The sequence below is a fragment of the Oncorhynchus mykiss genome, chromosome 11 (genome assembly GCF_013265735.2).
Source record: "Oncorhynchus mykiss isolate Arlee chromosome 11, USDA_OmykA_1.1, whole genome shotgun sequence".
Classification (NCBI taxonomy): Eukaryota; Metazoa; Chordata; class Actinopteri; order Salmoniformes; family Salmonidae; genus Oncorhynchus; species Oncorhynchus mykiss.
This window is the reverse complement of record NC_048575.1, coordinates 11,404,845-11,420,045: the sequence shown is the minus strand read 5'-3', so window position 1 is coordinate 11,420,045 and position 15,201 is coordinate 11,404,845. Positions and strand designations below refer to the sequence as shown.

General features: G+C 44.9%; 1 protein-coding gene across 10 annotated transcripts in view; it reads right to left on the bottom strand.

Annotated features, from left to right (window-relative positions):
* The window catches only part of LOC110535264 (receptor-type tyrosine-protein phosphatase mu), a 319,507-nt gene that overhangs the window by 77,793 nt on the left and 226,513 nt on the right, over positions 1–15,201 (bottom strand). For 4 of the 10 annotated variants that reach the window (XM_036934852.1, XM_036934853.1, XM_036934855.1 and 1 more), the window contains exons 14-16: positions 14,324–14,398; positions 10,749–10,884; positions 8,057–8,086 (exon numbers count right to left, since the gene is read on the bottom strand). In XM_036934852.1, the coding sequence (XP_036790747.1) occupies positions 8,057–8,086; positions 10,749–10,884; positions 14,324–14,398 (241 nt within the window). The remainder of the gene's footprint in view (positions 1–8,056; positions 8,087–10,748; positions 10,885–14,323; positions 14,399–15,201) is intronic. The other 6 variants (XM_036934854.1, XM_036934859.1, XM_036934861.1 and 3 more) reach the window with 3 other exon arrangements.

The window sequence follows — 15,201 nt, the reverse complement described above, 5'->3', positions numbered from 1 at the left end:
CAAAACTTTGAAGGCACTGTAGTCTCTCTGATACCCCTTTCACAAAGCTGGATTCTCCTTTCTGCACTACAACCTCGCAACGGGTACAGAGAGGAGTGCAACAGGTACGTTGCAACAATGTGAAAATCAAGCAGATTTTTAATGACATTTGGAAAAAAGAAATCCCACACAAAGAATAAATAGAATTAGAATAGAATAATGTAATTGTTCAACAAGCGTTTTGTACTCATAAATTGCTATTTCATGAATCTTGGCTTAACAAGTCCGTATAATTCACCATATTACAATACATTGAGTCCCTTACAATAAGCTGCCATGTCTTTAACATGGAACAATAACACAGTGCACCATCATGTCATTATTCAGTTGAGCAATGCATCTTTAATAGAATGTTGGAGATGCACGTCGCCAAACGCTGCATAAATATGTTTTACATATGACTAGGACTATCAACGCGTAACAGTTTGAATCGTTGCGGACTGTCGTCTACACTTGACACAGCTCATGAAATCCCATGGTAAAACAGAGTGGGGACTGTTCTAGATTCTCCAGGGGACAAACACATGTATTTGTATGTAGGGCTGATCATGTAGGAAGCGCATCAGAATGAGAGCCTTGGGGCTACTGACGAGGAGTCAGCCAGCTCAGAAAGGGAAAGAGAGAAAGAGAGAGGGAGAGAGTGAGAGAGGGAGAGAGTGAGAGAGGAGCATCACCTCAAAGAAGAGCGGGTTCACTGGAAAATATCTCATCTGTCACATGGAAACACAGAGGAATGGAAAGGTGGAAGGGAAGAGCACAAGACCTCAACTCTGCTGAACATGAACGTTAACAGCCTCCTAGGTTTCACACCGAGTGTACAGTTGGGGTCCTAATCCCTCACTATTACACATGTTCTACTGGGCAACAAAAATATCAAGACACACCCTGATTTGTGTGGCTATCCTATTTGATCATAACCAACTGGTTTTTCAAAGCCAAAATCAAAACCTCATTCCTAAAGCACTGCAAGAATGCACATTTACATTTTGTACTAAAGGAACTGGAGCATTCCTGACCTCAATGAATCCTCTACATTCTCTACGATACCAGAAAAAAAAAAAAAAAAAAAAAACACACAGCCCATACCCGTAACGTTGACCTATAAAGGATTTCACTGAGACGGCTCCATTTGCAATTTTAATTGGTCTTTATAGATGAATAAATAACAGCACGTCTGCTTGATGGTTTCTGTGATCTGCTGGTGCGTGAGGGGAGGGACAGTGTGCGAGGGAGAGGGGAAATACTAAGCCACACCACTCAGACAGTTTAATGACAGTGTTGCAGGTGATGCTGGGAGGAAGCCTCCACATGAGCTGTACACACACAGAGAGCGACAGACTGAGACGAGACTAGCTATCCTCCTCACTGGCTAGCTAGTGTACCTCGGTGAAGGCAAATTCATTCAACCATGTAGAGAAACTGTCAGACCATGACAAGAGATCTAGGCTACATTCGAAACAATTCGTACATAGACATAAGAGCCAGATAGTGGAATTCATTGTATAAACAGCAGGCTGGCGTGGGGATTAGCTGTTGACACCCCAGGGCTCTATCCAACCGTCGAAATAACAGGCTGGTCTAGCACTTTATTACCAGCCATATTTATGTACTCTCTCTTGTACCAACAAGTCACTGAAAAATAAAACATACCACTAAACCTAATGATGTTTGACCAGGGACTCTGAAGACGGAACTCTTTTGCCATTCCTTCATGCAGAATCATGAAACATGTTACTTTTTAATATTTCAAACTGCTTCCACCCAGATCATAAAGCATGGTTGGTTCCATCAAGTCCGTTTGGAAAGACGCGTGCATATCTATCTAGACAGATATGTAGAGTATGTTTTCATGTTACAGATAGCTACATGCTATACAATCCTTTTCATTTACAGTATGTCGGGTCATTGATGGAAAAGGAAATGTCTCTTCTCATACAAAAAAAAGGAAATGTCTCTTCTCATACAAAAAAATGGAAATGCACTTCTACAAGCACATAGATATGATTGGACGCTTGTTACAGTGTAACATTAGTACTATGTTAGCTAGAATTCAGCTGTAAGGTATGTTTTTCTATTCATTCCATTCAACCAACTGGAAAACCAAGGTTACTGAGAAGGAACTCAAAGCCTGGAAGATTGGAGAGAAAGACAACATGTAATGTACAGTGTCGCTACAGTAATTGCCTAGCTGAAAATCACCAAAAAAACCAATAAACAGTCTTCAGAGATACCGGGGAAAAACACGCCAACCCCCAAAAATGTGCGTGAGAGAGAGAAAGATAAATGAAAACACCTAACTGAATGGCCAGCTCTCCCCCTACGGTAGCCTAACACACAAAATTAATGGGAAATGTAGTCGCCGAATCAAAGGCTTTATGTTCGTGACGTGAGCAGTAATTTCTTACTTGTACTTGGATCTGCACTTTGACTTCCACTTACAATGGCGGCATCAGACAAGAGGCTGATCCAGTAACACCCCTGATCAAATCAACGACACAAAGAGAAGAGCTTTTTTGGGCTCCCAAACCAAATGAATCTAGTCTGAATTGACTCTGGAGGCAGAGCTGAATTAAGACCGGGAGCTCTTAGAAATGTTCCAATCACCCACGACACCGTTTACCAGAGTTTAAACCCTGAGGGTCACAAGTGTTGGCGGCACATCCTTTATTCCCAAGAGAAAGAGCCCGTGTGACATCGGGCCTTCATTAGCCCCGGAGCCTCAACACAAAAGCGTGCTCCACAACGACCCAACTGAACGACCCTCGACCCCTGATACAATGGCAGTTGGGTGTAGTAACTGTTGGGTGTAGTAACTGGCTGCTGATACCATCAAACTGTAAACAGTCACCCATTTCATTAAGACCGTGGGAAAACGGTGGCTTTAACAGGCAAACAGTCCCCGTTTTCCATCCTACTCCAGTTCCTCTAGTCAGATCATATAACGTGAAGGTTCTATTGAGAACCTGAACACAGAACAGTACTTAGATGCTATTCTATAATCACATTACACACTCCAATGGGCTGCTTAGGAGGTTTGGCAACATTACTTACCACGCCGTTCATGAGACACCTGCACTTTAGGGGTTATGTATGCTAATCGAATGAGAAGCGGGAGACTAGTGCCATTAACGTATCGCAGGGTGACGCGAATGTAAACTGTGGTGAGGTGAAGACCGTGTGTGTACGCCGACCATTAGCACACAAACAGGGCTAGGAGTGTGTGTGTGTGTGTGTGTACATCTTTATTAGGGCCGCGGCGTGCAAGTGCTGCCACCTCTCATGTAACAAGCATCAGAGAGGACGGCTTATTTGCGGCGTGTGCTGGCTGGGTGCTAAAGGCTAACGTTAGGCTAGCAGCCTGTAAATTCCCCCGCTGGGCTTTGCCGCGTTCAATAATGACCTGTTACCCTAATAACAAAGGGAGTTGAAGGACAACCTTGTTGAGTCTCCCAACAGACAGGCCAAATGTTCTTCTCGTCTTCCCTCTTACCACCACCTCCTCCTTTCTCCAAATTCCCTGCTCTTCTTCGGAATGACAGTGCCTGTCAGCCAGACAAATGCGCATTCCATTGTTGTAATTAATTTGATTCTTGTTCTGCGTGAAACCTTCCTTGTAGGGTTTAATTAAGGTTTTGTTCACATGGCGGGCAGGGCCCCACCTGGCTGCTTTAAGCTCACAGTATTAAAAATGGGCCCTTCTCTGGATTCCCTTGGAAGTGCTTACACATTCTGTCTCTCAGTGTGTGTGTGTGTGTGTGTGCGCGCGCATGCGTGCGCATGCGTATAGGAGTGTGCGAGAAAGAAAGAAAGAAAGTGCGGAGGGAAGGGAGGGAAGATGGAGAGGAAGCGTCCCACTCAGCTCATCCTTCATCCCAGGCAGTTACTCCTCTTGTTTTATCAATATGTTTTACCATGCCTTCAGACATGGAGGCTTCCAGGGAAATAATGGAGGGACCTTGGCGGTTCTGCATTAGTCACGCAGCCAGGTTGCATCCCAAATGACACCCTAGTCACATATTTAGCGCACAATGTTTCACTAAACGTTGTGCACTATATAGGGAATTGGATGACATTTGGGAAGCCTAAACTCAGCATTTAGCTCAGCGGGGATGTAGAACTTGAGAGGCCTTCAGGCTATAGGAGACCGTAGTGCTCTTTACCTTATAGCTCTTACCCAATCTAATACAACACTTCTACCTCATAGCAGTCAATTTGAACAAAGTATCATAGATTGTACCATTTACTACCTGATCTGTTTCACTTCAATGTATCCCAATGGAGAAATGGACCATTAGTAACGCTAATTTAAAAACTGGACAGACCTTGGCCTACCTTTGGAGTTAGCGAGTATAAAATGAAGTACAACTTTATATACTGCACAGATACAGGGAAGGAGGAGGGCTTGGTAGGTAATGGTGAATTGCCTCCATCTATCGCTCCTCAGAGACCTCTTGTTCTCTTTCCTTCTCCCCTGCCTCCACCTGTTCTGCCCTCTCTGCTATAATTGGCACATGGCGCGTTGGATCAAAGACAAACTGCATTCAATATTTCATTAGAGCGCCGGGTGCGTGTGACTGCTCAATTTGAGGCGAGTGGCAAGCGACTCGCTGTTAAACATGAGCTTGGCTCGGCGGCCCTGACGCAAACTGAGAGGCATAATCTCACACCGTTTACCATATTACTCCTCCTTAAACGGCCAAGGAGAGAGAGAGGGGGAGAGGGAGGAAGACGGAGAGAGAGGGGAAGAGCATGAGAGGAGTTTAGAGAAACAGATATAGGGAGAGAAATAGATAAGGGGAGGAAGTGAGAGAACACGAGGGACAGAAAGTAGAAAGAGAAAAGTCAGATTCCACAAAAGTCACACAGCAACCACATCTTTCTCTAAGAATCCCGCTCATCCCTCTAAGGGACGGTTAATAACAAACCAAACAGCATTTTCTGGAAGTCACCAAGAAAAATCTCCTTTAGAAATCCAAGCAACAAGCTCCAAATATAGAGGGGAGGGAATTGGCGGGAATTGGGAATAGAAAAATATAAAATGTCATCATATCTGGGACGTACAGTGCCTTTGTAAAGTATTCAGACCTCTTTACTTTACACACTTTGTTAGGTCTTACTCTTGGTTTGTTTCTCTTCTTATCAATCTACACAATCTTAATTGTTTTGTTCAAAAAATGAAATATCAACATTTACATCAGTATTCAGACCCTTTACTCAGTACTTTGTTGAAGCACCTTTGGCAGCGATTACAGCCTCGAGTCTTCTTGGGTATGATGCTTCAAGCTTGGCACACCTGTATTTGGGGAGTTTCTCCCATTCTTCTCAGATCCTCTCAAGCTCTGTCAGGTTGGATGGGGAGTGTTGCTGCACAGCTATGTTCAGGTCTCTCCAGAGATGTTCTATTGGGTTCAAGTCCGGGCTCTGGCTGGGCCACTCAAGGACATTGAGACTTGTCCCAAAGCCACTCCTGCATTGTCTTGGCTGTGTGCTTAGGTTCTTTGTCCTGTTAGAAGGTGAACCTTTGCCCCAGTCTGAGGTCAGAAGTGCTCTGGAGTTCATCTTCGCCTCGACCCATTCCCTGAAAAACATCCTTGCAGCATGATGCTGCCACCACCATGCTTCACCGTGGGGATGGTGCAAGGTTTCCTCCAGTCTTGACACCTAAGAGTTCAATCTTGGTTTCATCTGACTAGAGAATATTGTTTCTCATGTTCTGAGAGTCTTAAGGTGCCTTTTGGCAAATTCCAAGCAGGCAGTCATCTGCCTTTTACCGAGGAATGGCTTCCATGTGGCCACTCTACCACACGGCCTGATTGGTGGAGTGCTGCAGAGATGGTTGTCATTCTGGAAGGTTCATTGGGTTCTTTTTCACCTCCCTCACCAAAGCCCTTTCTCCCCCAATTGCTCAGTTTGGCCCGGCGGCCAGCTCTAGGAAGAGTCTTGGTGGTTCCAAACTTCTTCCATTTAAGAATGATGGAGGCCACTGTGTTCTTGGGGACCTTCAATGCTGCAGAAATGTTTTGGTACCCTTCCCCAGATCTGTGCCTCGACACAATCCTGTCTCGGAGCTCTACGGACAATTTCTTCGACCTCGTGGCTTGGTTTCTGCTCTGACTTTCACTGTCAACAGTGGGACCTTAGACAGGTGTCGGGCTTTCCAAATCATGTCCAATCAATTGAATTTACCACAGGTGGACTCAAATCAAGTTGTATAAACATCTCATGGATGATCAATGGAAACAGGATGCACCTTATTTCTAATAAATTAGCAAAAATGTATAAAACCTGTTATTCACTGTCATTATGGTGTCGATTGCTGAGTTTTTTTTTCTTCTTCATTTTAGAATAAGGCTGTAACGTAACAAAATGTGGAAAAAGTCAAGGGTCTGAATACTTTCCAAATGCTCTGTGTGTGTTCTCTCCCCATGGACATTTAGCAGGCTCTTATTTAAATCCAAGCCAGGGGTTCTTCTGTGGAGCTTCCACCCCTCTATTGAAAACAAGCAGGTCACACTGAAGCCAGCTCACATTCCTTCATGAATGCCATCCTTTTTGTCTCGCAAATAACTGTTTCTTCCCGGAATCACATAATTTGTTGATCGACTGCGTGTTTTCAATCAAAGCAAATGAACTGAACAATCAACAGAGTTGGAAATAGTAAACCAACTGACATAGTTGACCCAAGGCATCTCCCGTGGTAAATGGCTTTTTTGTTTTAGGACGGCTTAAAACGCATGGCTTGGAATGCATCTCAACCAATCACAATGCTTGTTTTGACAAAACGCGTTGTAGAAAGTATATACTGTTTAAAAATGCATAGCTGTAATACACAATACTACAGCCCTTCTTTGCTCCTTTGCCACCACACAGAGTGCATAGCATCATACACAGAGTGCATCGCATCATACACAGAGTGCATAGCATCATACACAGAGTGCATCGCATCATACACAGAGTGCATCGCATCATACACAGAGTGCATCGCATCATACACAGAGTGCATCGCATCATACACAGAGTGCATAGCATCATACACAGAGTGCAGAGCATCATACACAGAGTGCATAGCATCATACACAGTGTGCAGAGCATCATACACAAAGCTGCCGTCACCATCACAGTAGGCTTTTAGCACCACTGTACCAGGGTACAGATGAGGAATTTACATGGTGTCAACCGTGCCTTGCAAAAACAACTGATCTAAAACATGGAGAAGAAATGGAAAAATGAGCAGCACCGACATGACCACGGACAGAGAGGATCATGGGAGTTGACCTGTTGAGGTGGATTCTGGAACAGGGTTAGGCCAAGAGGCGAGTTGGACACAAAACTGACCCCCTCTCATTGTCTCACGCCTGCGCAGCTATTCTGAAAATGGGACGGGTTAGTTGGCCATTCCAATAGAGCAATGCTACTTGGGTTACAGAGAACACAGTTTCCCTCTTAGTCAATAAAGCACAAAATACTCTAGAAAGCACAATACAAGGAGAAAACAGAGTTCTCCATTTTTTATGTTTATGGACAAATATAGTAGTATCTACGTCTATAGGTTTATTAACTGTTTTATAATAGTAGTGACTGATCAAGGTCCCCTTTCAAACTACAGCATTGGCTGGAACGTCGTCACAATTTAGAAAGAAGCATTTTGCCTCATTTGAGTGTCAGTTTTTCAATTAATTTAGACCAATTATATATGTTACCCATTATTTATAAATGATCTGGTCAAAATGTTTGCAATTCCACTTTGATATTGGAAATTGGACTTCAAATTGGATCTTGAGGTGAGTAGATTAGCCATTAGCTTACATTAGCTGCTAGCCGTTAGCTTACATCAGCTGCTAGCCATTAGCTGCTAGATGTTAACTGCTAGCCAATGTTAGACCAATTAAGCCCCGGCTGGCAGTTTGAAAGGAGAGAAAAGTCACCAAGATGTTTCATGCATGGTAAATAAAGCCGGTGGTCGCAGATCGAGAAAGCATGGCACTAAGCGTTTTCAGTCACAAAGTGGGTTACTTACAGGTAGTAAGTGTAGGAGTGATAGGTTCTTCTGCCCAGTGGGGTGGTGGTAGGATATAAGCAGTGGTGGGGGACAGGAGGGGAAATGGAATGGAAGGAAAGGAAAAGGAAAAATATTAATGTACTGGAGAAAAATATATAGAAATGAAAACCCCCCCCAAAAAAACACGATATGGAGGCATAAAGTGACGTTTCTTACAAGTACGACTGTGAGGGCAAGGTGGTTGCTTGGGGGTACAACGTCATGCGTGGAGGGGTAGAGGGTGAGGGCCCACAGAGTTACAACATTCAGTTACAGTGGGTGGGCGGAGTGACCTGTTGATTGGCAAGTCAGGTGTGCAGGTGTTGCAGGAGAGAATTGTGGGTAACATAGTGCATTAGTGGCAGGTTGATGTTTATTGTCATGAGTCTTGCCCTGGAGGCAGAGAACGGAGCGATTTCCGCTAGATGGGCCAGCTGCAAAGTCAAAATTGGCAGTATCTTAAAAATGTAGGAAAACAAATATTAGATTTTTGGTCTTAATTTCAGGTTATGGTTAGGTATTAGGGTTAGCAGTATGGTTAAGGTTAGGCTTCAAATCATATTTTATGACTTTGTGGCTGTGCCAGCTAGTGACCATTCTGCAGAGTTGCCTCCAGGCCATGACAATAAAGGCCAGCCTGCGCCTCAGTGAAGGTGATAGGTTGCTATTGAGATGATACGTGGGCTGTAGTGTTATTGGAGAGTGGGCGAGTGCAAGAAGAGGACAGGGGAGGAAGCTCATTGGAGCTGTGTTTAGAGAGCAAGTTTATCTGGAACTGGCTGGAATAACATGTTTGTACAACAGCAGTGGCTTTAATATTCATAAACGTATTCCTCTCCTTTCTCTTACACATGTACTGTTTGACAATCCAAGAAGGAACAACAAACTAGAACATTGGGCAGTAATAACAAAAACAACACGAATGTTGACACTAGTTATTACTCTGAGACACAAGCCTCTACATTTTCTTACACATACACTGTGTGACCATCAAAGACACAACTAAACCATTGCTGAAGTGGTTTGGTCCCTGATTCCCTGAATGGCTGAAATAAATCTGTTAATAAATCATGAAGGTCATCATGATTTAATGAAGAGTCATTGGATTGAAATACAGAACAACTGCTATACTGACAACTGTACAGTATGAAACCACTTTACGACCCTTCAGATCAGGGGTTCCGAAATGTTTTCACTCAGGCCCCCATTCCAGCATTGGGGAACATCCTGTGCGCCATAATTTTTGCCATGTATAATGTGTATTCATGTGATATTTGAGTGACTCAAACATTACAACAAAATCTAGAGGCTAAAAAAACCCGAGCTGACATGGGCTAGCTGATCTGGACATTTCTGTTATAGATATCTCTCTACAGTATGTAATGACTGACATGACAAGAGGAACTGATGATTCACTACCCAATTTAGAAATTGCACCTTGTGCATTCTACTATTACAACTTCCAAGACTACTGGTTTCCTGTTCTACCTGATAATTAATTGCACCCACCTGGTGTCCCAGGTCTAAATCAGTCCCTGATTAGATGAGGAGTAAAGTTTGAGGGCTCTAGATACTGAGAGCAGGTACCCCAGAGAAATCTGCCAAAACCCCCATTGAGCTACACCCGTGCGTGTGGAGGAAGTTTGTCTATCTGCTCAGCATCCGTTAGTCTATCTGCTCAGCATCAGTTCCAGGGGCTGCTGTGTAGTACCTGCCACCTTCCCCCCCTCTCCCTCTTCCCCCCCCTCTCCCTCTTCCCCCCCCTCCCCCCTCTCCCTCTTTTTCCCCCCTCTCCCTCTTCCCCCCCCTCTCCCTCTTCCCTCCCCCCTCTCCCTCTTTTCCCCCCCTCTCCCTCTTTTCCCCCCTCTCCCTCTTTTCCCCCCTCTCCCTCTTTTCCCCCCTCTCCCTCTTTTCCCCCCTCTCCCTCTTCCCTCCCCCTCTTTCCCCCCCTCTCTCTCTTTCACCCCCCTCTCCTCTCTTTCCCCCCCTCTCCCTCTTGCATTGGACTAGGGCTAATGTAAACTAGCCTGCAGCTACACAGCCACAGGCATCTCTGGCTCTTTGAAAACAAATAGTGCTTTCCTACATTTTTTTCCCTCTTATCTTCGCTAGTTTTTCCTGCCACAAGATAAGCCCCTGAAATATTTTCCTATTCCCATTACCGAGGTCATTAATACAGTGGCATTTGTTTTAGTGCATGGGGGGGGGGGGTATGAATATTTCAATGCATACCGTATAGCAGTGCCTTTAAACAGTTTTAAATGGTGCTTATCAGTGTCATGAAATAAACCATTTAGCCTTGACGTTGACGATGCAGGGGGGTTTTGAAGGTGAAGGGACAATCAGAGGGAATTAATTTGATTTGGCCTTTCATGTAATTACACGATGCACACAAGTCTCCTGTTAATCTACAGCATCAGGGTAACGCTGGACCTCAGGGAGCATGGAAACATTCACACCTTCTTTCAATACACCAACTCTTGATGTGTTGACAAAGGGCTCTAATGTAGACAGCAACACATAGTATACAATTGCAGACTCTAAAAAGTTGTACACTAATTGCACACACAAATTGTCTGTACAGAAATGACACAGATCGTGGAAATAGTATTTTTAGTGGCTGCATCTGTACCATACAGGTGACAGTACAAAGACAGTTTGGGAGTCTGACCTTTTCTTCATGACCAGCACCACGCCGAGGAAGATTATGACGAAGAGGAGGATACCAGCGATGACCCCGGCGATCTTCACCGTGTGGTCCGTCTGCTTCTCCGGCTCCACCGCGTCAGGCTTCCTGGTCGCAGCCCCTGGTGGTCAAAGACAATGGGATACAACCGTCACCGGGCGGCCATTTTTGGATCCATGTCATCATCATCATCATCATTAGGGTTGTCACGTCATTCACTTCTTTCTCATCAAGGACTCATGCAGGGCTAAGACAACACCCGTTACCAGTGAAGCGTTTACTATGTAAGACCATAGGGAAAGGTTTTAAATGAGAAGGGGAATTCCTACACTGTTGTTATAGTTCATTACGACAACGCTGTCTTCAAGTCTACCGGGTGGTCTAACTCTGTGGTTAGGAGTTGGAAAACTCCAGCAACGTACAATCCGTTTTCCATATGGCAGGAAAAGACCAACCTTGGAATACTGATGCCTTACTGTGTGACAGTTCATACTATGCTAAGCAGGCCTCTATCCATGTTACATTTCATTCCATGTGATGAAACTGATTTTTGACTGACGACGGTGAAGTTCACAGCTGCATGTTCTCTCTGGCTTCCACAGCTGCTCTACACGTCAGCCATGCTTTCCCTTTCCCTTGTCTGTCCTCCAGCCTCCCTCCTGGCATTATGTGTTTATGCACTACTTTCTTTCCCCCCCATCCCTCCCCCCAATCCTTATATGAAGCAGTAATTTGCCCTCGCCTCAGCTCCTGCACCTGAGAGTTCCAGATAAACTCATTAACTGTCCCTTTTTACACACCCATTGTCTTTGGGCGACACAAAGCTCGAGCCCGTTGCCTCTGTTGCGTTTGGATATTCAAATCTGGGTCATGTTCTGTAGTGTGGTGAGCGGCAGCACACAAACACGAAATAAGGGGGAATACTTGCTAGGGAGCAATTTATTCCCAAAGCAGGCAGTGGCGGGTGATCACACCGAGGGCCAAGGCATTTCAAATCTGTTCCAATGAGATAACCAGGCCCCTCGCAGCGTACCAGAAGAGCCACTGTTTCACTAGTACTGGGACCTTCCCCTCTGAGGGGGGGGGGGGGGGGGGGAAAGAGAGAGAGAGAGAGAGAGAGAGAGAGAGAGAGAGAGAGAGAGAGAGAGAGAGAGAGAGAGAGAGAGAGAGAGAGAGAGAGAGAGAGAGAGAGAGAGAGAGAGAGAGAGAGAGAGAGAGAGAGAGAGAGAGAGAGAGAGAGAGAGAGAGAGAGAGAGAGAGAGAGAGAGAGAGAGAGAGAGAGAGAGAGAGAGAGAGAGAGAGAGAGAGATGAGAAGAGGAAGAACAGGATAGACCGAGGTAGGGGAGAGAGGGAGAGAAAGAGGGAAGGAGACAGAAAGAGAGAGGGAGCTTCCTGCTCTCCTGTTTACTGTATAATGTGATGGAACGTCAACCCGCGGCCTGATGAACTATCCATTTCCTCACGCTAAATGAGTTTGGGATGAAAAATAGTCAGGACACGTTGTTCAATTTCCCCCGGCCCCCCCCCCAATCTATTCCTCCCCGCCTCCACCACTACTTCAATCAAAGGGTGACAACATCCATCACTATCGTTGTTACCGCTGTGACGGATAGGGGGGCTAACAAACGGGTGGCTTATTCCACGGTAACAATTTGTTTTACCCCAAAGGGTGAGTCTGTGTGAAGTGAAGGGAGAGAGTGTAGGCTTGGAGTACAGAGGGGCCAGGAGAGAGAGGGTGACTTCCCTCCAGGTTCCATACCAAGGTTGACCATGTCCTTGGACGATAACAATTTGTTGGGTGCTTATATTTGTCCTATTGAAATGTGTTTTTTTGCATATCCCAACTCTCCCCGAGACTCTCTGAGGGGGAGTGTCACAGTCAGGGTCAGCCATTATCAACACTGAACCTGGAGCAATTAGAGTTAAGGGCACAGACAGATTGTTTTCATCTTGTTGGCTCAGGTATTCAAACCCAACGACCTAACTGCTAGGCTACCTGCCGACCTTCAATGTTGAGTCCAGAGGGGGACAGACAGTCATTAGCATTGACCTACCAGGCAGGCAGTCTCTCAGTTGATCAGTTATTCCATATAAATGTGAATACCACTAGATATAGCTCTCTGGATAACCAGAGCAGAGGACTTCTGGCTCCTATCAGGTAAACCTTGCGTGGGCAAAAATACAGAAGACATTGGGTGTTCACATGTGAACAGAAGTTTCAAATATATTCCCAAGCTAAAAGACTGAACAGTCAAGGTCAGCTTGACTCCCTTGGTATCTTCAGTTTGTTCGTGAAACGTCAAAACATCTCCAGCTGTTTTGGACTTTCTAACTATTTACTTTCACGCCAAGCTTTTCTACTTCAAATCCTCTCCTTGACATCTCTGTTTATGGGTCAAAAGCAAACTGAATGCCCCAAGAGGCATAAAACACTGGTGCTTTTTAAGTTTAAACGGCAGATATCTCCGGCTTTGAAGAAGGGAGTGAAGCTTTCGGGCTTTCAGGGAGGCCGTTTCATGTCAAACTCAAACTATGCGAGGTGCTTTGGGGGATAGGGTGTTCCTCTCTAACTCTGTGTGGGAGGGTGTGTAAACGTCGGGGCCTGAAACACCACAAGAGCTGGTTAACAACACACAGCGGCCGCCACTGCTTACATAACGAACCCTGGCAGGTCACTCCTATCTACACGTTGTTGTCCATGTTGTATTAAAACTAGACGTTTCTGACTCATTTAAAAAAAAAATGTAAACTGGAGTTTAACTGGTAGCAGTTGGTTTAGTTTCATAACTTAAGGGAAACCTGAAAATTGTAAGTGTCAAACTATGTTGCAAATTTGTAACACAATTTGTACTCGAGTCCAAAGTTTTGAACATACACGTCTTTCCCAGCATCCACATAGTGTTCCCTTTTCTTCCCCTCAAAAAAATCATGTTCCCCATGACCTGTAACAAGCCTAAAACGTCCATGGTTAAATATTTCACAGTGTCTGACTGTGTGTGACTGGGTAGAATAATTTGGCTTCTTGTATAAACAGAAGGAGGAAAGATGTCACCTTTCCTTTGAAGCCGCGCCTGCCTGGTAAATATTTTAATGTCATTTTCTGACAGCAGGTTGAGCAGGACGGCTTTGTCGTGCATGCCAGAGTGTGCAGCTTCTCGGTTTCATGCTCGCTGCAGAGGCCTGTAATGATCCCCCCCCCCCACTCACAACTCCTACATCTGCCTTGAATGAAAATGAGCACATTCTATGTTTTTTCAACACAACCAGGTGTTCAAGGTACCAAATCCCATGTCACACTATCTGTAGGATATGAATAGGATAAATACTGACCGAATGGCAGGTACAAATACAAAGTGGAAGATATCTGGTAACCTAGTTAACCCTTGACCGTCTCTCAAAACATCTAGTTAAGACTTAAAGAGACACACGCTACAAAATGTAACAAACAGACATACATTATGAATCATCAATCTTGGCATACACACACACACACACACACACACACACACACACACACACACACGAGGAGAGAGATGGGAAGTTGTAGTGGTGGTCTGACCTGTTAGTTGGTTGTCGCCAGCCGCGGGGGCGATGCGTATGTAGGGAGTGGTGAGCTGTGTCACGATTATGGCGGCTAAGGCAAAATAACAAGTTGTTCCAGGCCAACATGCAGGAAGTAGAGGGAGAAGGAGAAGAAGAAGAGGGCAAGGTTGAAGCCAAGAGACTCAGGCAAACAGGAAAACATCCCTAATCACACAGAGCAGAGAAACGGTAGGAGGGAGAGAGAAATAGATGCTTCTCTCAGGGAGGAATAGAAAGTTACATAAAGTTCACAAGCTTGGCATTGGTTTTGTAACAGTTATGTTTCCATACATTAGTAATCATCCCAGAAGCTTGGTTAATGACTTGTTTGTGTTGTGTACTTGTGAACAGCAGGGAGGGAACTAACACAGGAATTTCATACAAACCTGAGGGAGCCATTCTAGAGATATGAGACTGAATATAAACATTCTGCTAGAGCCACTAAAATCCTCAATATTCAGTTCAGGCTCTCTCACTGTCATGGTTATGGCCTTCTGTATGAGCAGTTTGTCCCGCACCACAGCCCCCTCTGGGGATCTGATTGGCTGCCACCACTATGACTGGCAGGTACCCCGAGAGGTGCTGAACCTATTAGCAGATGCTACTTTAATGCGCCAACACTCAGGTCCAATAAAATCTGATTAACCGCCATAAACTATAACGAAATCAAAAAAAAGAAGAAGCATTAAAACAGTCCTTTCATAATCTATGATGGGCAAGAGGGGGATTCTAAATTCAACCGTGCTTAGCGTCTGTGGCTAAAAAGGATTGGAAACAACACAGGAACTAGTGCTCATTAGCATATAGCATTATAGTCCAGTCTTGGCACCGTGAGAGAGAGAGAGAGAGAGAGAG